Here is a 23,093-nt window from a genome sequence, read left to right on the forward strand (position 1 = left end):
CACACACACACACAGAGTAATAGTTACTGTTAGCTGAGTTACTGTGTTTTACAGTATTTAAACTTTTGCTCTATTTTTCTTTTTCCCCCCCTTTGCCACGTTGATTTTACTTCCTATTTGAGATTTAATCTTTCAAGGAATTTACACTATATGCAGCAAGATTTCTTTCCTTTCCTTCCCTGTTTAGCAAGAGTCCAATTTAATAGATGACACTATGGCTGAATTATGTCAAATCTGTCCAATTCCATTCTTAAGCTATTTTTTCTTTGCCAATATGTGATTTTTTTTTTAAAAACCAACTATTGCTTTTTGTTCATACTCACTAAGGTATTGCAGATCTGACATTTACCTCCCTCTAATTGTATCACATGTAACTGCATTCCTAATCTGAATGTGCAATTACTGTGACTGCATACACAAATCAGGGAATTCTATATGTCAAGGACTAATTTTCTGCACAATCATATATCCCCAGAATACCTTTCTATGGCTTGGTCTACACTAACCCCCCAAGTCGAAGTAAGGTACGCAAATTCAGCTACGTGAATAACGTAGCTGAATTCGACATACCTTACTTCGAACTTACCGCGGTTCAGACGCGGTCCACACGCGGCAGGCAGGCTCCCCGTCGACTCCGCGGTACTCCTCTCGTTGAGCTGGAGTACCGCAGTCGACGGGGATCACTTCCTGGTTCGATTTATCGCGTCCAGACCAGACGCGATAAATCGAACTCGGAACTTCGATCCCCAGCCGCCGAACTAGCGCGGCAGTGTAGACCAGCCCTATGTCTCTTACAGGGTTGTTTGCACAGTCAATTCATTCACATCTAGTAATTCATAATCTAGTAATTCATCTGAGTTACAGCATGCAGGGATAGGGCACTGGCAGTTTTGAATGCCATTATTATTTGTTAAACAAGACCAGTGTGTTCAGCAGGAGGGAAGACCCAGAAGTGGACACAGTGACTGCCTCCAGAACCTTACGTAAATAGAAACATAGAACATGAGAGAATAACTGAAAGTTGAAGCTAGACAAATTCAGACTGGAAGTAAATAAGGCACATATTTTTAACAGGGAGAGTAGTCAACCACTGGAATTTACCACAGGTGGTGGTGCATTCTCCATCACTGACAATTTTTAAATCAAGATTGGATGATTTTTTTTAAAAGAGATATGCTCTAGGAATTATTCTGAAGTTCTATGGCCTGTGTTATGCAGAAGGTCAGACTAGGTGATCACAATGGTCCCTTCTGGCTTTGGAATCTAGGAATGTAACTGATTTTTTTTTTTTAAACTGTTAGTCTTGGTCCCACGTTGTCTTTTCTGTCTCTTATTTGCTACTTGCAGCACTTTTTTTTCAAATGACATTTTAAGGTCTTTGGAGCAAGAAGCCTGTGTGATTTGTACAGCACGTAGTACAGTAACTCCTCAATTAATGTTGTCCCAGTTAACGTTGTTTCATTATTAGGTCGCTGGTCTATTAGAGAACATACTCCTTTAAAGTCCTGCAATGTTCCCTTATAACGTTGTTTGGCTCACCCCGCTAGGCACTCCTGTCGAGGAGTGGGGTGGGGACGCGGGGGCTTGCCTGCTCCCTGGCTGGAACGCTGGGCGGGCGGAGTGAGGCAAGCCCCCGTGCCCTGACCCCGCTCCCCCTGGAACGGTGGGCAGGCGGAGTGAGGCAAGCCCCTGCGCCCCGACCCGGTGACGCCCCTGCCTCAACCAAGCTTCACAATCATCATTGGTGAATACAGTATTAAATTGTTTGTTTGAAATTATTTAAAACATATACTGTATATGTCTATAATGTCTTTTGTCTGTCTAAATTTTTTTCCCAGGAACCCTATTTACATTAATTCTTATGGGGAAATTGGATTCACTTAACATCGTTTTGCTTAAAGTAGTATTTTTTCAAGAACATAACTAGGACATGAAGTGAGGAGTTACCGTATAATAGAATCCCATCCTGATTAGGACATTTGGGTGCTATGATAATACAAACAATATACAATAAATGGCAACCGCCTCTGCTGTGCCTACTTCCAGTGGGCTTTCATTAGATGATTTGCTACTATGTTGAAAAACAGATGAAAAATACACCTGTCACACTCCTACAGCTTCGAGTCACTTTTTTCCTCAGAGTCTTTTGTCCTTTAGTTTTTGGGCCTTAAAATTCCACCTGTCATTCAGGTATGGGATGTCAGTTTTACAGGATACCCATGCCATTGAATGGAAGTTGCCCTGAATTGAAGCAAATCTCCTACAAGGCAAGTTGCATGTTAAGGTTCCAAGGCAGTTTGCTATGGATTTCTTAGTGGACGGCCTTTGCGCTACGTCATTACATTTCATAAAATCTCTTTCTACATTTGGTCATGTCTGCTTTGACCCTTGGCTTCAAAGATCTTTAACATAGAAAAAGCAAGAGCGCGGCTGGGCATCAGGCTATCAAGGGCCATGCATCTGCGCAGCCACAAGAGCCTGAACTGGAGAGGAGAGAGGTAGGGGGCATGCAGGGCTGCGGTGGGGAGAGGAGCCTGTCCCCTGCCCTGGAGCTGCCCTGGCAGGAAGAGTTGCCTCTCCCCCAGTCCCAGCCCCGGAGCTTCCACGGCCAGGGAGACGTGCCTCTCCCCCGGCCCTGGTCCCGGAGCTGCCACGGTGAGGCGCTCTCCCCCGGCCCTGGGGCTGCCGCGGTGGGGAGAGGCACCTCTCTCCCGGCCCCAGGCGGTGGCAGCGAGCGAGGGTTGGGGTGAGTCCTCTCTCCCTGCCACAGACCCGGGGCAGCCTGTACCCCAAACCCCTCATCCCCAGACCCACCCCGGAGCCCGCCACCCCCCCTGCTGGAGCCTCCTCCCACACCCCTGCACCCCAACCCTCTGCCCCAGACCTGAGCCCCCTCCCGCACCCCAAACCCCTCATCCCTGGCCCCACCCCAGAGTCCACACCCCCAGTCAGAGCCGTCACCCCCTGCACCCTAACCCTCTGCCCCAGCCCTAAGCCCCCTCCCACACTCTGAACCCCTCAGCTCCACCCCCGCCACACATCACCTCCATATTGATGCACATAACAAAATTCATTTCGCACACGGATGTAAAAAATTAGAGGGAACATTGAAAAATATTATATTTTCCTTTTTTGGCACTTTTGACCATTGAAGTCAGAGTGAAGAAATGACTAGTTCAGTCACTCTCTTCTGAAGTCTTGATCTTTCCCATATTTGCTGGGCAGGTGCCTTTGACTGAAAAACTTCCTAGACAAGATTCATCAGGACTGTAAATATGTATAATGTTTTGAAGAGATATCAGAAACTAGGCCTACAACAAGCTAGATCAAAGGAATAAGATAATGAGAAACACACTGAATGTGAAATCCTGTTAACCAGGATTGGCAAACTGGTGAACCACTTGGCTTTCCAGCTCTTGACACAATTAATGCCCAATTTATCCATAAAAGCCAGCAGTGAATATAAGAATCTGAAAAACTGGCACAACCATATATTACAATATATATCATAACTAGGCACCTATTCAAGTAATATTGAGATAAGATATTTTGGTCACAAAAACTGCTAACATGAAATCTGATGGTGCACATTTTTTTTTAAATTTGTGTACAGCTCATCATTGTACCAGTATGTGACTGTTATTCAAAGGTTTAAAAGGGCAGCTAATGTAAAACTGAGCCCAATGAACAATAAAGTAGAAGCCGAAAGAAGGGCAAAGTAAAAATAACTCAAGAGATCATGTGAAAGAGGGAGGACAAAAAGATCAAATAGATTAATTAACTCAAACAGAAAGACCATGAGTAAAATTTTCAGAAGCACTTAAGTCTCAATGAAAGTCAGTGAGACCTAACTGCTTAAATCACTTTGATGCTTTTGAAAATGTTATCCCTTACTCTATCTCTGGAGGACAACTAGCAAACTCTGGTGTATTTAGCTAGGATGGAATTCCATGGGGGCGGGGGAGGGGTGTCCCTGAAGTGAGATAGTTCTGTCCACAGCCAGAACCAGCTCAAACCTTAGAATGGAAAGCAGAGAAAACCCAGGCAACCTCAAAAGCCCCCAAGGGCTATGGATCGGAAGCAAGTCACTTACAATACGTGTATTAATATATTAATCAAATTATTACAAAGTGGCTAGAAAATGAGCTATCTTCACAGCTGTAATAAGTAGCAGTGCTTTGCTGACCTGGATTTCTTCCCAGATGTCTTCATCCAGAAGTGTTGCAGCAGTGTAGTGCTGCAAAGGGGCTATCACGCAGTGGCCTTCAGTAAGGGACTGATAGTTCGGCAAGGATAAGTATACCTAGACAAAAACATTTTCACTCCCAATCACAAAAATACTCATTTCTTTCCAATGTCAAAAAACATTTTAATCCAGCTAAAGATGAACACGGGACTTTACTAAAATTTAATCTAATAAAGGCAGTTGTCCTCTTCCAACAATGTTTAAAGCAAGAAAATCATATTTAAGCCGATTTAAATTAAACAAACAGTAGGCTTCTGGCAAGTCAGTTAAGCTGATGAACATTGTGACTGAGCTTCTTAACTTCTTTTGGGCAAGATCCTGAAAAGCCCTGAGCCACCACAACCCCAAAATCATCAATAGGAGAGGAGGGTGCTAAGTAACTTAGACTGGGCCCTTTGCATATCATATTTACTTTGCTAAAACAATACTAGTAGTATCAAGACAATGTGGTATCAGCATTTCTACTAAGGGTATGTCTACACTACCCACCGGATCAGAGGGTAGTGATCGATCTATCGGGGATCGATTTATCGTGGCTAGTGTAGACGCGATAAATCGATCCCCGATCACTCTGCCGTCGACTCCTGTACTCCACCGCGGCGAGAGGCGGAGTCGACGGGGGAGTGGCAGCAGTTGACCCCGCGCCGTAAGGACACGAGGTAAGTCGACCTAAGATATGTCGACTTCAGCTACGCTATTCTCGTAGCTGAAGTTGCGTATCTTAGGTCGAGCCCCTCTCCGCCCCAGTGTAGACCAGGCCTAAGTATTATCCCAAATATAATAAAAGTCATGCTGTTTAGTCTACTGTGGTTGCAAACTCTCATAAAAACAGAAGAGATTATTTTTACTTTTTTCATTTATTACTATTAATTTTAAATCAAGTAAAAATAATTAAAAATAAAGCATGAGGAATTTGGGGGGGAATGGTAAAAAGCAAAGTCTATATTAAAAGTGTTTCAGATTTAATGGGTCAAAAATATTTTGTAATTTTGTAAGATTTATAAATATCAACAGAAACAAGCAGACACTCAGAATACAACTTGAGCTGAAGTATAGCTCCTGAAATAATGTAATATCATTAGCATTTGATTATTATTTGTGCCAGGTTTCAAAGGAGAGTATGGGGCTTGGGAATTTAATCCCACAATTCTATGAAATAAAGGGAGCCTGGATAGGACAGCCCCACGGATAATTGATGGAATTTGGGCAGAAGGAGGTAGGAATGAACAGTCTAACATGTTTTGCCCAAGGAGAAATCAGGCCTAATGCCAGGTCTGGAAGGCAGGACATCCTTAACATGACACACAGAATTTGCAAGGGAAGATGGAGTCAGATTCCATCTGTTAGTCAGGATCAGGAAGCTCTCACTACTAATCCACTGAACATGTGAATGCAGATTTCATAGCGTGTTTGAAATAGCTCTGTCAGCTATATGGGTTGGAAAATGGGTTTCACCTAAATTAAAAAATTTATAATGAGTGGATGGAGGTTGTATACAAATTTGGGAGGGGGTATGTGTTTAAACCCAAATAAATAAATAAATAGTCTCTATTTACTTTATAAGCAATGATTGAATGATCAGATTCAATTTTATTCTTGATTTCATTACAATTGTAAATGCAATTTTATTACGTCATAGACTTAAACACTGGGCTAGCCTATCCTGCCCTCACATACATGAATGGGAAGGCAGAATTTGATTTCAGCATATTGATTTCAGCATATCAAATAGTCCTACTCTGAAAATATGTGGGTATCTCCTAACTCTATTGCATGAAGTATTTCTGAATTTGAAACCCCATGTAAAATCTCTCAGAAACAGAGATTTCCAAACATCTAGATACTTATTGCAAGGTTTTTATGGTTTTTTAAAAAAAGCTGTGTTACTCTGGCCTTAAGGTTGAAAACATTTATCAGTTACTTAAGAGGGGGGAAAGAGCATTTATTTATATAATTCTCAGAAAATACTAAAAATGGAAAGCTTGGATAATAAATGTGAAGTTACACTTTAGAAACTACACACACAAGCAAGGGAATTCACGGTTACGTTTGCCCAAACAACTGTCCACATTCCCTAATTGCCTTCTACTCTTTGCATTTGTTCCATTTCCCTTGTGGCTTGAAATATGAAGATACTGATTTGAATTTTTGATGAAGGAAATTCAGGTACAGACTAAAATTCATGGCTTGTGGTTGCTGCCTTCTTAAATCCAATCTATTTGCATAGATTGTCTAAGCTGCAGATCAGCAAAGCTTAGCTACCCTCTTAGGTTTCCCCCCCCTAGGTTTGAAGGTACAGGGGGAGAACTTTTTATTTTGATGAGGGGATTGTAATTTAGACAACAGTTCAGTCATTAAGGTATGGATTTTTTTATTTCTATTAATACATTGTGTAATGTGATGTTACACCCCATATTCTTTATGGAAATATGTTTATGATATGGATATGGCATAACAGACATTTTATGCAAGATGGGTCTTGTAAGGTATCATTGGAAAGGTTATAATTTACTGAATGTGATTAATCCAATTTGTATGCATGTATCATTTCTGAATCTAAAGTTAGGAATATTGACTATGTAACAATTACAACTGGGTGTGTACTTGGCAAACACCGACATGACAACAGGCCATCAGCCTTGATGGGCCACTAGGAAGAAACAATAAGACTTCGAAGATACTAATCTCTCTCCTTCCTGAGAAGTGTCCTGGGACGTATCTGTGACACTACTAGGTCATGTGGTCATGTCACCTGGTACTAAACATCATCTTGGACGGCTAATAATTTTCCACTAAAAGGAGGGAGAGGTCAAGACTGGGAAACAAAAGATTCCTGCCTTATGTAAATCTTATTTAAGGCTGGGGAGTAAGTTGATCTAGGTTCATTCTTCACTGAATCCCCACCCAGGATGACTGCTGGAAACACCTAAGGAACAAGGACAAAGTGAAACAGGGAGGAGTACTGAACCCAGGCTGGAAAAGGAATCTAGTCTGTAAATAAGATACCTGAAGATTTAAGCTGCAAGCAGGGTAGCTAACCTTCAAGAATTTCTGCAACCTGCCCCAAAAGCAACATTTAGAGTGAAAAATTACTTCTTGAAACCAGTCTCTAAGATCTTAAGCTTAATATGCATGTTTTGTTTTATTTTCTTGGTAATCTGCTTTGTTTTGTTTGCTATCCCTTATAATCACTTAAAAATTACCTTTTATAGCTAATAAACTTATTTCTTGTTTATAACATAATCCAGTTTGTGTAATTCATATCTGGGGTGGAGGGGGGGGAGGCAAGAAGCTGTGCATATCTCTCTCCACATTGAGGGAGAGGGCAAATTTTCATGAGCTTGCGCTGTGCAGACTTGGATTCACTCCCCACAGGAGGTGTGCACTTGAGTGCTCGGCAATTTCCTAGCTGAATCTTCCCACAGAGAGCTGTTTGCAGACTCTGTGTGATTCTACAGCTGGTGCGTCCCTGCCTCTTTGTGTGCGCTTCCAGAGACCGGAGAGCCTGATTCAGCAAAACAGGGAGAGGGAGCCCAGGCTAGTGAAGCAGGCGGGCTCAGTGAAACCCCAGTAAATCAGGTGGCATCCTGGGGCAGGGGATGTCCAATCCACCACATGTACATTTACCAAGGGCTTTGAATGGATACATCTAAAATATGTATTTAATTTAGCTCAAACTTTATCTGCTCTATTTCAGCACAAGTTGCACCTGTGAAATTTCAGTGTGATTGGTTTCATTCTGATGATGTTAAAATGGGAGTAAAGACAGAGGTGAAAGTAAGCCGGTATGGTCTGGTCTGGCGTACCGGTAAGAGCCGGTACACAGCTGACCGTACCGGCGGGGGGGCAGCTTCCCCGGGGCTCTGGCGGCAATTTAAAGGGCCCAGGGCTCCGGCCCATTAAATCGCTGGCACAGCCCTGCAGTAGCAGTAGAGTCTAGGAGCCCCGGGGCTCCGGCGGCGATTTAAAGGGCAGCAGTCCCAGGGTAGCACTGGCGGTAGCAGCCAGGATCCCCGGGCCCTTTAAATCGCCTCCAGGCCGTGCTGAAGGGCTGGCTGGGGTAGTCTGAACCCAGCCCCGCCCCTTCCGCCTGAGGCCCTGCCTCTTCCGGTTTAGCCACCCCCCTCTCCACCTTGCTCAGGACTCCGTCCACCCTGCATACCAGTAAGTCCCTTAAGTTACTTTCAGCCCTGAGTAAAGATCATAATAAAGTTTACCATAAAAGCTCTTCAGCCTCATCTATGGAGAGACTAGCATTTCTCTATAATCAATATGTGATACAAGTGATTTTATGTGATGATTACACCTTACAAAACATGCTATTGCAACATCTTTCATTGTACAGTCCAAGGCACTTCTTTTCCTAAATACAGCATCAGTTCTCATCAAAAAAGATGCCAGCCAATATGTTATACCATATAGTGGTCAGGGCCGGCTCCAGGCACCAGCTCAGCAAGCAGGTGCTTGGGGCGGCCAACGGGAAGGGGCAGCACGTCGGGCTCTTCGGTGGCAATTCGGTGGCGGGTCCTTCGGTCCCTCTCAGAGGGAAGGACCTGCCGCTGAATTGCCGCCGAAGAAGAAAGCGGCGCAGTGAAGCAGATCGCAATTGCGGCTTTTTTTTTTTTTTTTCCCCCCTGCTGCTTGGGGCGGCAAAAACCCTGGAGCCGGCCCTGATACTGGTAATGCTAAACATAGATGCATTTAATCAAACTGCAATTTCATGCTAACCTGTTTCAATCTACGCTGTGTAGCTGTAAAGTAATCCAACTGTAACCTTCTGAACAGCAGTTATAGCTGTCTTTGGATCTATACTCACACACCACAGGTAGTTGTGTGCGCGCGGTGGTGGGAGGGAGGATATAGGATGCAATTATACTACTTTCTGAATTATACTTTACTCCTTAACTGCTTCTAATTCCTTCCTACCCAAAGTGAACTTTTTTCTTCTTATATATTCTAGGGTGACCAAAAGTCCTGATGTTACTGGGATTGTCCCAATATTAGGGGCTTTGTCTTGTATATGCAACCTATTCTCTCTCCTTCCCCCATCCCAAGTTTTCACACTTGCTATCTGGTCACCCTAATCTATTCACGCTGACCCCCATTTGGTCTTTTGCATATTCATCTACCTTATGTAATCTATGTGTTCAGCTCTTTTATCATTGTTTCAGTGCCCTTGAGGATTTTCCATAGATACCAAGGTCAGCTGCAAATCTGAAGAGGATCAAGTTCTGAGAATTAACTTCATCATGCAAGACAGATTCATATTTTTTTTAATCTCACCCTTGAGGAATTTTCCTTTCTGTTTAATTGGAAGGGCCAGGAAAATAACATGTGAATCAATAAATCATGCCAAAGAAGCAATTTTATTTTTAATCTCAGGAAATTCTAGCACTAAACTGCCTTCCTTCATTTTTTTCCATGCTCATGTCAAATTGCTACTTTCTTACCTTGATGCCAATTGCAATAATAAGATGTTTTGGAAGTTCAGGGCTATCAAAACAATATGGGCACTTCTCCATACGTGCAACAAGCTGATGATGTTCATAGATTGCTTTTCTTCTGTGTCTTTCGTCTTCTTCTCCACTCCGCTCTCCCTTAGCTGCTTTGGAAACAAACATGTCATCCAGTGTGTAGTACTCTCTATCAGTTTTTTCTGCAAACTAAAAAGAGACAAAGAAAATATATATGTGTACAAATGAATAGAAAAGAACTAGAATTATGTAGGACATTCTAGTATTCTTTACTTAACCAGAGAGGTATGGTATCTAGTCTCTAAGGTGCCACAAGGACTCCTCGTTCTTTTTGCTGATACAGACTAACACGGCTACCACTCTGAAACCAGCAGCAGCAGTTTCTCCTTTCGCATGGCTTCTTTCAGACACATAATTATGAGATGCTTGGGTCAACTGACAGCAATCATGTGATACCCATGAAAGATAAAGTAGCAAACATACAGTTGAATGATATAAACAAGCAGAATATAATATCACATTCCATTTCAAGATAAACTTCCTTCTGGAGCTGAAAATATCTAGTCTGATATCTTGAATTTACATAGCTTAAATTTAAATTGATATACAAACTTCACCCAGTACTTTTTGATAATTTTGACCTTTGGAAGCTTTTATTTAGTATCCGTTGTGATTCCCAAACGTACCTAAAATGGGACAAGTGTCCAAACCTGTAAATATAGTTTTCTCTATAATTTTTTTTCATGGTAATTTTTTTTAAAATATCTAATTTTCACAGAACAAATATCACTGAGTTTTACTTGGCATTAACCACCTGTATGTTCTATCTAATTTTACATCATGCGACATAAATGTGATATGGATACTGTTTCTGTAAAAAAAAAAAAAAAAATGTTTTGGCACCTTTTAAAAATAATTCTTACCACTGGAGTAATAACTACAAATAGAAAACATGTTTTTGTTATTTACATGCACTTTCTTTATGCTGAACAAGAGAATACATTCAAACAGATTTTATTAGTACTCTCTTTTCCTTCTTCCTTCTACTACCAACAGTGCTCATAAAATCATCTGTCCTGAAATACATGACTCTATTGCTAGCATTCATATTTTGCATATACGCACCTATGCTAATTCTCCGTACCAATTAAACAGTATTTAGCTCACTTATGTAAAAATGTTATCTTCCGTCTCAATTTTTATTCTTCCTTGCAAGCAACTATTGCAAACATGGATTCGCTAGCCTAATTTAACCTAAATAAAAATATACTCTCTCTATACACAGACATTTTATATACACATTATCTGATTCTAGGTGGAAAAAACTGAAAGCTTTTAAGTCATTAGGCCATAAACTGTAAAATTGTAGTTGACTCCCCAGTACATAAAACGAAAGCTGTCAAAGTGTTGGATTCCCTGCAGAGTGATGTCTGAAAGTTTGTGGTATCTAGGTTTCAGCGTGGTTTCCATAGAAACCACACAGCTGCGCCTCTAAATTTTTCAAATAAATGACAGCAAAAATCCCTATAATTTGTGTGCACCACATTTAGTACTGATCAGAGTGTGCACTGCACCATCTATACAATTAATTCTATTTATCTTTACAATATACTTACAATATTATAAAAAAATATCATTTGCATCATCTTTAGAATTATATTTTTTCTGGAAATAATCTCCCCTTCTTTTTTCTCTCTCTCTTTCTTTTTTTTTTTTTTTTTCCAATTGTTAAACTTTTTTTGGGATTTCTTTTAAATTCTTAAAATCAAGAACTTCTCTATTAAGGTATTACTTCTATATTTTTAAAAAATGCTATAATGCTGTGTTAGTCTTTTGTTATTGATTCTGTCATGCCTGCAGAGTGGTGGTATACATTCCTTTCTGACCTCCCATGTACTGTCCTCTGTACCAAACAGCGATCCTGATTTAAAATGTATAATTAGCAAAGATTTGTTATGAATGCATTAAAAATACTTTCCCACAAAACTTTTCATTATGCATTTTTAAAAATGTGATGTACTATTATTAATATTAAAAGTGCTGCTCTCTTAGATTCCAAGGATTTTATTTTCAATAATACATGTTTTTCCAAAAAAAAAAGTGTTCAAAAGAAGGGACTTTACAATACTGAATATTTACCAGTTATTTCAGAATCTGCCATGGTAAACTAAGTCAATTAATTTCTAAAAGAAAAGATGAAAAATAGAAGAGTGGGGCCAGGTTAAAAAAATCACAATAAAACAAAAAATAAGTATTTTTGGCCACCATCAATAAAAACAGGTGACTTATTGATCTGGTTATAGAAATTTAATAGAAAGAGGAGCTTTCTTGTTAGGTCTCTGTGACCCTAAGAACCTCTTTATGCCAACCAGCAAAGGGCACATTCAATGCAGTTTGGTCAGAATATCTAGTCAGTGATGTAAGGTATCGTATCTAAACTGATCATGAATATCATTACATGATGTATGTATGGGTTGCACATAAAAAGTTATGTATGTATACTGGAAATATGTACTTAAAACATGTTGTGAAGGCAGCTAATAAACAAGCCTGCCTAGGGTTGCCAGGCATCCAGTTTTCGACCGGAACGCCCAGTTGAAAAGGGACCTTGGCGGCTCCGGTCAGCACAGCTGACTGGGCTGCTAAAAATCCGGTTGACCGCAGTGCCAGTGGGGTGGGCAGGCAGGCTCCATGCCTGGCTCCCAGGAAGTGGTGATATGTCCCTCCAGCTCCTAGGCAGAGGGGCAGCCGGGGGGCTCTGTGCACTGCCCCCGCCCACGGGCTCCGGCTCCGGCCAAGTACCGGCTCCGCAGCTCCCACTGGCCAGGAACTGTGGCGGCGGCGCCTGTGGGCAGAGGCAGTGAGCAGTTCCCCCTGGCCGCCCCTCTGCCTAGGAGCTGGCGGGACATGTCATTGCTTCCTGGGAGCCTCATGAGGTCAGTGCCACCCGGAGCCCGCACCCTGAATCCCCTCCTGCACCCCAACCCCCTGCCCCAGCCCGGAGACCCCTCCACACTCTGAACCCCTCAGCACCCCAACCCCCTGCCCCAGCCCTGTGCTCCCTCCTGCACCCCAAACCTTTCATCCCCACCCCAGAGCCCGCACCACCAGCTGGAGCCTTCACCCCCTCCTGCACCCGGTGAAAATGAGCGAGGGTAGGGGGGGAGTGAGCGGGGGCGGGACCTCAGAGATTGGGCGGGGCCTTGGGAAAGGGGCGGGGAAGAGGGTGGGGCAAGGGTATTCAGTTTTCTGCAATTAAAAAGTTGGCAACCCTAAGTCTGCCCTAGACAAAGGAATGTGGATTTACCTGCATGAATCAAGTTAGCAGACAGGTAACAAAACAGCATGGCTTGATTACAAGCAAGGACAGTGAAAGTACATTTACATATATGGTAAACAAAGTGATCAAGCTGATCAAGAAAGCAAACTGAGCAGAGGATAAAGAATGGGCTTGGTGCCTGCACCCTCAAGAACAAGTAACAGGGAAAACCAAACTTTGTCTGGTTTTAGTTTTCAAAGAATACATTTCAAAGCTTTCTGGGATATAAAAGGGAAGAAAGGGGACTCCTTTGTTATGCATCACTTAGGAGACAAAGGAATCAGAACCCACCGATTCTGAGAACAGTGGATCCTCCTTCCTAAGGGGCTGGTAGCTTGATGTAAGTCACAACGTTGCTTATGCAAAGATTGTATCTTACTGAAGTTAAACTTTAGTGACTAGAAATTGTTATTTTTGTTTTGTTTGTGATCATAACTTTCTTGTGTTGCTTAATATCACTTAAATCTATGTTCTTTATTAATAAACATTCTTGTTTTATTATAAATTCAACTAAGTGCTGTATATTGAGATATAGTGTGCATCTTCAGCTAAACTAACAGGCTGGTATGTCTCTTTAGAGGCAGACTTGGTAATTTCTGTGAGTGTGCAATGATAGGGATTGGATTCTTCAGACACACCACTCTGGCAATCTTGGGTTCACTGAATGTTACCCACAAGGCACGTGTTAGACTGGCATAGTCTTGAGGAATTTGCTGCCAAGGCAAGGAGGCTGGAGCGTTAGGGAGCTGACACAGTTTAAGTTCCAGCTTTACTAAAGCAAAGGGGTAACACAATGGCTTACAGTCCTGGGCACCCTGAAGAGTGTCACCGTCTCTGACTCTGTATTTAATAGGTGATGCTGTACTGCTACAGTATGTCAATCGGCAATACTTTTACGCTAAACTTAGGTTGCTTCTAGATACAATTCACTGCAACTTTCACCTTGAATAATTGTAATGATTTTCTGCATCGAAATGGCAAGACAAAGAATATAGAAAGTGAACTCTACAGCACATTTTGGTTCTGAGACTGCTGTATTTTCCGAAGCGTAGCAGACTTGTGCATCATCAGTTTTGCATATAAATGCCATAGAATTCAAGAACAGCTAAAGAGAGTTAATACAGCAAATGCCCATCTGTAATAAATAGTGATATATATTAGACTACTAGTACGGCAGGATAGATGTTAATGGGAGGTATTTTGTTCAATGGGCATAATAAATCAGCTTCCAGGTCTGTATGAATTACATCCCTCTCTTTGTTGTCATATTGAAAAGTGACCTTGCAAGAATTTAGAAAAATAAACAAGTTTAGAGATATAACCAAATAACCAGGTAAGACTGAAAACATATCTGCCACTTCCCCTTCTTTTGCAGGTCCTGAAGTTCTGCCCTTTTATATAAGGTCAGCTCCCCATCAGTGCTGTCACATCCACCAGAGAGCTCTACTGAAGCCCACATACTGCCCATACGGCTGGCTAGTCTATATTTCTCCACAGAATTTTGCAGTTTGCTTGAAGTTATGCTATATCTTATAGGAAATAAAATATAAACAGCTTCCCAATCTAAGCATCTTATGGGGAAAAAACAAAACAAAACAATACAGGCTCATTTGGTTGTTAATTTACTAAATGTCCCTTTTGCTTGGAGCACTGTGGCACCTAGATGTAAAGTTACATTTTGTAAAATTTCTTGGCAAACCACCTTAAATGTGTTGTACAAATGATGCTAGTTCAGACAGATCAACTTCCTTGTTCAGGCCACATTTGAGAAGCCTCTTTTTAAAAACAGAGGGTCTTTTATTTAAAAGAGAAAAGCTCTTTAGGCTAAAGGACATTTCTTCTCAGAACGAAAAACATTAAGCCAATCATATCAAACATTCTGAACATGGATTCTTAAATATCTGTGTGACTAGCAACTAAGGCTAAATAATAAAGATTCAGCAAACTGAAACTTCTGAGTGATAGTCCCCCTTGTACTGGCTCTTCTGCAATGGAGTCCTGTCAGCATGAACCACTGATCTATTTACATGAGTTGACTCTACAGTGCATGACTGCTTAATTCATTTTCTCTTTCCTTTGAAGACTAAATGTTCTTGGGGATGATCTCCCTGCCTGACATGTTCAGATTTGGCAACTTGTTAATTACAGTAATTGTAATTCTTGACCCAACTGGCAGCTACAGTAATTGAAATGCAGTCTTTTGAATACAGCAAAATTTGCAAAGTATCTCCTGAGCTTTCTGGGTCTCTCTTCAGGTAATCTGATGAAAAACACTTAGACCTTATTTTCCAGAGCAGATAAGTAGCTTTTCCCTGCAAAATGGGACCATTAATACTACTTATTCCCCTTCAGGCTCCTTGAATAATTCTTATATTTCTACTCCATATAGTCCTACAGCTTCTGAGCAATATGTTCAGGAGATAAGCACTTGTATTTCCAAATGATTGGAGACAGATTTTTAGGATGTTTGGTCTCCCTAATACCACTTTATTTTCCAGAAACACATATGACTTTTTCCACATACTTTCCTGCACAGCAAAATTAACTATTTAAAAATGCTCTTTCTCCATTTTACTATGTTATTCTAGACCTACATTTATTAAACAAGAGAAGATTCCTGGGGCCTGAAAACAATTATTTAAGAAAAATGTTTTTGGTGTCAAAACCAAGTTTCTGTGTTCACGTCATTAAAGGGTATGGGGGATAACAGAACTCAGTCTGAGGCAGGGGTCTCAAACTCAAATGACCATGAGGGCCACATGAGGACTAGTGCATTAAACCGAGGGCCACATCACTGACACCCCCTCGCTGCCTCTGGCCCCGCCCCCACTCTACCCCTTCCATTAGGCCCCACCTCTTCCCACCCCTTCCCCGCCCCATTCCAACCCCTTCCCCGAAGTCCCCACCCCAACGCTGCCTCCAGGGGGTACAGAAAGGGTGCAGGGTGTGGCGGGGGCTCAGGGCAGGAAGTTGAGGTGCAGGTGGTGTGCAGGGTGCGGCAGGGGGCTCAGGGCAGGGAGTTGGTGGGTGGGGTGCAAAAGGGTGAGGGGTACGGCAGGTGGCCCAGGGCAGGGAGTGTAGGAGGGGTGTGGGATGTGGCAGGGGGCTCAGGGCAGGGGGTTGGGGTGCAGGAGGGGTGTGGGATGTGGCAGGGGGCTCAGGGCAGGGAGTTGGGGTGTGGGATGTGGCAGGGGGCTCAGGGCAGGGGGTTGGGGTGTGGGAGGGGTGTGGGATGTGGCAGGGGGCTCAGGACAGGGAGTTGGGGTGCAGGAGGGGTTCAGGGTGCGAGCTCCAGCCCGGCGCCGCTTACCTAGAGCGGCTCCGGGGTGGCAGCAGCGCGCACTGGGGCCAGGGTAGGCTCCCTGCCTGCCTGCCCTGGCCCCTGGCTGCTCCATTCCAGGAAGCAGCTGGAACCGTGTCCCTGCAGCCCCTGGGGGGGGTGAGGGGGGGCTCAGGGTTCTGTGCGTGCGCTGCTCTTGCCGCTCCTCTAGGTACCTCTCATGAAGCTCCCATTGTCCGCGATTCCCTATTCCTGGCCAATGGGAGCTGCGGGGGGCGGTGCCTAGAAGGAGGCAATGCAGGAGCCCTCTGCCTCCTTCCCCCTCCTCCCCCAGCCCGAAGAGGCGTGCTGCCAGCTGCTTCAGAGAGCGGCGTGGGGCTCGCAACACCACAGGGGGCAATCCTGCGGGTAGGCGGGGGGAAGGCACGGGGAGCTTGGCGGGCCACACGCAATAGGCCTGCGGGCCGCGTGTTTGAGACCCCTGATCTAAGGGAATAAATGTTTATTTTGTTGCCTATTGTCACATACACCTTAGGCTTCCATGCATTTTTCAGACAATTAAAAGGCCCATTTTTTCCTACAAAATGTTGAATTCTAGTTTGTTACAAATTAGAAATCGAACCTGCCTGCCTAAAAAAAATGAGCAAATAAGCCACTAGTTTCTAAACTATCTGGCAATCAATCCAACAGCACGCAAATAAGAGTCCCAAGCATGCTCAATGTGGGAGCTCCACTGTTCTCTTTAATTACTCCTTAAAATTGACAGAAAATAGGGAGTAGTAAAAAGTGATCAAGGGGCCAGCACAAAAGAACATAAAAGGTGAGGGGGGAAAAAGTGGTTGGCACTTGGAAGATAGGTTCTCTGTGTGTGATTAAGCCAAGTTACAACAAAAGGAGAACAGGATAAAAGGAGTATCACCTCCAATAGAATTTAAGAAAGGACCGTGCAAAAGGCTAAGTTAAAAAAGTTGACACCTAGAACTGCTACAAGTTACATGGGTTTGTTATGACCCTCCAGGTGCCATTATGTTGGTGGGGAATGATGAACATTCTGGTTTCTCAGCACAATATGGATTGCTGGCAGGGCTGGTGAAGCACCAGCATACCCAGCTGTGCACTACACATGATTTCCTCACACCTGGAAAATACTCATCTACTCGCTTAGGGCAGCTGTAAGGCTCCCTTGATGCTGGTACAGCAGTGCAAAGGGGACTTAGCAGGGCTGAGAATCTGGTCTATTATGCATAGAATGGAACAGCAAGTTAACAGATGAGAGACCAACTTAATAGATGAGAAGTAAGTATTCTATTCAGGTGAAATACTACCCATCTCTCTTATAGCAGAAAAGTTTGGAAAATAATCCCCCCCTTTCAATTTCGTAGGTTAAAAAGCTCTATAGTGAAAAAAATATATCCTACTTTTTTCTTCATATACACATTTCCTTCAAGCATTGTACACTGAACTTATCCTTTCTCCATACTTTTTTGTTGCGTCCACATGAGACTTCTTTAAGTTTGCTTAGGTTTCCTAATTTGTATTGTATTACACAATTGTCAAACTTCATCTGACTATAATTTAATGACAGCCATTTTAAAGTACTAAAAAGAACCCAAGAGTTCGTGAAAAACTTGGCCAAATAGAAAAAAAACCCCAAACACAGTTTTTAGTGTTAGCGAATAGTGAACACTGCGCCAATCAGCAAGACAACTGAAAATGTCTGTTTCTGTATGGACAGCAGAATACCTTTAACAAGCACTGGAAGACCAGAGTCATCCAGCTAATGGGCATTTTTCCATAAACTCAAGGTAGACTGGCTTCTCGATTCAGTCCATGAACACTCACCTAAACACAAGGCATTCTCCATATTAAAAGAAATCTTAAACTATTCTCTGTTTAAATGGAAAGATGCAACAACAACTTACTTTGGGGATAAGATTAAAATACTTGGGTTCAACTATAGATTGTTAAATACACTACCTGAATTTCTGCAAACGGGCATTTAATGGCCAAAGCAGGAACAAAACCAAATTATCAAATTTGAGTTGAGGGCTAGATGACTCGGGAAACCGGTGCCAGGTATCTATAGATACAGCTCAAATAAATCTGGAGCCATTTAATATTGTCAGTCGTTCAAATCTAGACCAGACTAAAAAAACTTGTCATCTGATATCTGTTAAGTTGGTTTATGGTCTCAGTCCAGTTCCCATAGCCTAGCGACCGCAGACAAAAAACACATCCACAGCTGCAAGCAGAAAGATCAAGCATAAAGACTAAACCACCCACTCTAAGTTAGAGGCGATCTTCTAGAATATGGGAGACATAGGGGTTGGGGAAGCATGAGAAATTATACACCTGTACTTGTGCGATAGATACAACTGTTCACTTTCCTGGCTGAAAATACATGGTTTTTCATATGCACTAAATTCATTAAAAATGTATTCAACATGAGCAAATTTAATGTAATTTCCCATAAACCAGTTAACATCCTTGTATATATGTGCAGAATTGTTTATTATTAGTACTATAACTATATTGCTCCATCAACCTGAAACTCTACTATTTCTGGACACCTAGACCCTCTCTTATATCTTTTATTCCATGTCCCACTCCCTCTTTTCTAACTATTCTCCAAATCCATCTGTTGATATGATTAGCCAAATTCTAACTTGAGTAATTACATTCTGCCTGCCTACATTTCCCCATACTCTCAGTGGATAGGATATTCCCCCCCCCCCCCCCCCCGGCATTCTTAACCATTGTACAATTTTGCTGTCTGCTATTAAACAGTTGCAGCATTTCACCCTAAAAGTGACAGAATTTCAGGGATAGATGGAGTAATCCTTGTATATAGTTTGTACAGAGTTGTAGTCTGTGTTGCACTCTGGAATGAACAACTTTGGCATAATCATAGAATCACAGAAATATAGGGCTAGAAGGGACCTCGAGAAGTCATCATGTCCAGTCCCTCCATCTTGAGGTAGGACCAAGTATATCTAGACCATCCCTGACAAGCTTTTGTCTAACTTGTTCTTAAAAACCTCCGATGAATGACAAGGTTTCAATAACCTTCCTTGGAAGCCTATTCCAGAGCTTAACTAACTTTATATAGCTAGAAAGTTTTTCCTAATACACTGCTCTACAGCCAAAATGATTCTGAAATATATGTAGTCAAACTTTACTAATTCTGGGTCACTGAGAACAAAAATGATGCTTAAAATTGTTGATTGGCTCTAGTTTTCAAGATATGCTATTGGGTCACTATATACGACCCTTGACTTGGGAATGGCGGAGGATAAGTGAGTTATAAAGGGAAGGGATCTCAATTTAAACCAGAAATGACTAAAATACATCTTTGACTGGATCTATGAATAAATCTATGACTGGGTTTGGACAGTACTTGCTTTTTAGGCAAAACAATGAATGATGCAATCTGAAGCTGGTATTGCGTCATACATGATATGAATTGCATCATGTTATTCCTAGAAGTCATGGATGATGCAATCATAACGAAGCTTACATCACTCTGCTGAACAAATTGCCCTATATCAGCTCTAGAAATCATACAGTGTCGTGCTCTCTTATTTGTCAGTGTTTGATTTTGCAAAGGGACACATTTCTGTTTAGCCAAAGTGAGCAGAGATGCCTCGTACTTGTGTGAACAGTGCAGATAACTTCTGCTATGTTTGTGGTGAAGTGACTTTTGCATCACAAAAGCACAGTATAACCACTATGGTTAAGAAAGCCTATCACCTTTATTTTGGCTGCAAAATTGGAGATCAGGACAAGAGGTGGCCCACACATATGCTGCAACACTTGTGCAACAAATCTTCGCCAGTGGTTGAACAGGAAAAGGAAATCTATGCCTTTTGCAGTGCCAATGATTTGGAGAGAGCCAACAGATCACACCAGCAATTGTTCCTTCTGCATGGTGCCTCCAGGTGGGAAAGGTGTGTCAAAGAAGAAAAAGTGGACTGTGCATTATCCAAACATTCCATCAGCTATACGCCCAGTACCCCACGGAGAAGGACTGACGGTTCCTGATGCACCAGAATCATTCTCACTTGAGTCAGACGAGGAAGAGGATGAAACCTCTGGTCCTGAACCATCAATGTCACAGGACCCACATTTTCTCCCATCCTCCTCCTCTGAAGCACACCTCATAACACAAGGTGAACTGAATGACCTTGTCAGGGATTTGGAACTACCGAAGAGTAAGGCAGAGCTGTTGGGCTCCAGACTACAGCAGTGGAATCTCCTGGCAGGTGATGTTAGGGTTTCCATGTTCCGTGACCGTCAAAAGGATCTTGTCCCATTCTTCTTCATGGAAGGTGATCTTGTAGCCTGCAACAACATCGATGGTGTGATGGCAGCCCTCAACATCGTTCACCATCCAGATGAGTGGAGACTGTTCATTGATTCATCGAAGACGAGTCTTAAAGCTGTTTTACTGCATAATGGCAATGTTTTGCCATCAATTCCAGTTGGTCATGCAGTCCATATGAAGGAAACCTATGACGACATGAAACAACTTTTGAGGTGCATAAACTATGACCAACATCAGTGGCAGCTTTGTGGCGATTTGAAGGTTGTTGCTCTCTTGCTTGGTCTGCAGACTGGATACACAAAGTACTGCTGTTTTCTCTGCGAATGGGATAGTCATGCAAGAGATTCCCACTACATCAAGAAAGATTGGCCACTCCGACAGTCATTAGAGCCTGGGAGGAAAAGTGTTCAGCATCCACCACTTGTTGAATCAAGGAAGATTTTGTTACCACCCTTACACATCAAGCTGGGTCTGATGAAGAACTTTGTCAAGGCCATTGACAAAACACAAGCAGCTTTCAAGTACCTCCGTGGAAAATTTCCAAGGTTAAGTGAAGCTAAGATAAAGGAAGGTGTCTTTGTTGGTCCTCAGATTCTTGAACTTCTTCGAGATGATGCATTTGACCATGCACTGCGTGGCAAGGAAAAGACGGCATGGAAAGCCTTCCATAAATTTTCTCGGAAACAACAAGGCAGACAACTACAGGTTGTTAGTGGAAAACCTGCTCAAGGCATACAAAAGCCTTGGTTGCAACATGTCACTAAAGATACATTTTTTGCACTCTCATCTAGATTTTTTTTCCACCGAACTGCGGAGCAGTGAGCGACGAGCACGGCGAGCGATTTCACCAGGACATTGCAACAATGGAGAAACGCTATCAGGGCAAATGGAGCCCATCAGTGCTTGCAGACTATTGCTGGACAGTGACAAGAGATGCTCCATTTAATGAATACAAGAGACAAGCCAAGAAGCGCCGAGTAGACACTGAATAGGGGTACGTCTACACTTACTTCCTGGTTCGGCGGCAGGCAATCGATCTTCTGGGATCAATTTATCGCGTCTTGTCTAGACGCGATAAATCAATCCCGGATCGATCCCAGAAGTGCTCGCCGTCGACGCCGGTACTCCAGCTCGGCGAGAGGAGTACGCGGCATCGACGGGGGAGCCTGCCTGCCGCATTTGGACCCATGGTAAGTTCGGACTAAGGTACTTCGAATTCAGCTACGTTATTAACGTAGCTGAATTTGCGTACCTTAGTCCGAAGTGGGGGGTTAGTGTGGACCAGGCCTAGGACTAAACTATGTACATAATAGTTTTTTGCCTTTTGTTTCATAATAAATTTTATTTATATAACCCTTTTGCTGATTTTTAAAGTGTTACATAAACAGGATAGGTGAAATATTATCATGTAAAGCAACCATAAACACATGAAAAGACCTAGGTTTACAATTTATGATTAAAACTCTACTATCTACACAATATACATAGACATAAAATGTAAAAACTTAAATATCTTAGAAACAGTAGCCAATCAGTTGTTTTAATTGTCATATTTGAATTCAGCACATCAAAATACATAATAAATAGCACATTTTATCTCTGAAGCAGACGACTTCTCAAAAATTGTAGACCAGTGATCTCTAACTTAAATCTCCCTTGCTGCAGATTAAGACCATTACTTCTTGTCCTACCTTCAATGGACATGGAGACCAATTTATCACCGTCCTCTTTAACAGCCTTTAACATACTTGAAGACTTATTAGGTCTCTCCCCATCCCTTGATCTTGTTTGTTAAAGACTAAACATGTCTAGTTTTTTTTTAACTGTTTCTCATAGGTCAGGTTTTCTAAGCCTTTTATCATTTTGTTACTCTCCTCTGGATCCTCTCCACATCTTTCTTAAAGGGGTGGCAACCAAAACGGGATGCAATACTCCTGCTGATGCCTCACCAGTGTTCAGTAGAGCAGGACAGTTACCTCCCCTAGTTTACATATGACTCTCCTCTGAGTACACCCCAGAATTATATTATCCTTTTTTGCAACCGCATCACATTGTTGACTCATTCAGTTTGTGATCCATTATACCCCCAGATTCTTTTCTGCAGTATTACTGCCTAGCTAGTTATTCCCCATTTTATAGTTGTGTATTTGATTTTTCCTTCCTAAGTGTAGTACTTTGCACTTGTCTTCATGAATTTCATCTTATTGATTTCAAACCAATTCTCCAATTTGTCAAGAGCGTTTTGAATTGCCATCCTGACCTCCAAAGTGCTTGCAAGCCCTCTGATGTTGGTGTAATCCGCAAATTTTGTAACATACTCTCCATTCCATTATCCAGATTGTAAAACTGTTTGTGAGGTAAAGAGTTCCAGTTATGTGCCATGTACAAGGTAAGTTTACTTCCTGACATGTCCAGGAAAACTGAAATTTGTGCATCTTTTAGAACACAAG

General features: G+C 42.3%; 1 protein-coding gene across 2 annotated transcripts in view; it reads right to left on the reverse strand.

Annotated features, from left to right (window-relative positions):
• The window catches only part of CWF19L2 (CWF19 like cell cycle control factor 2), a 194,581-nt gene that overhangs the window by 35,249 nt on the left and 136,239 nt on the right, over window positions 1-23,093 (reverse strand). For both annotated transcript variants that reach the window (XM_024217183.3, XM_024217191.3), the window contains exons 13-14: window positions 9,697-9,909; window positions 4,187-4,303 (exon numbers count right to left, since the gene is read on the reverse strand). In XM_024217183.3, coding sequence (XP_024072951.2) covers window positions 4,187-4,303; window positions 9,697-9,909 — 330 coding nt within the window. The remainder of the gene's footprint in view (window positions 1-4,186; window positions 4,304-9,696; window positions 9,910-23,093) is intronic.

This window comes from Terrapene carolina, unplaced genomic scaffold (genome assembly GCF_002925995.2).
Source record: "Terrapene carolina triunguis isolate 2854851 unplaced genomic scaffold, T_m_triunguis-2.0 Scaffold138, whole genome shotgun sequence".
Lineage (NCBI taxonomy): Eukaryota > Metazoa > Chordata > Testudines > Emydidae > Terrapene > Terrapene triunguis.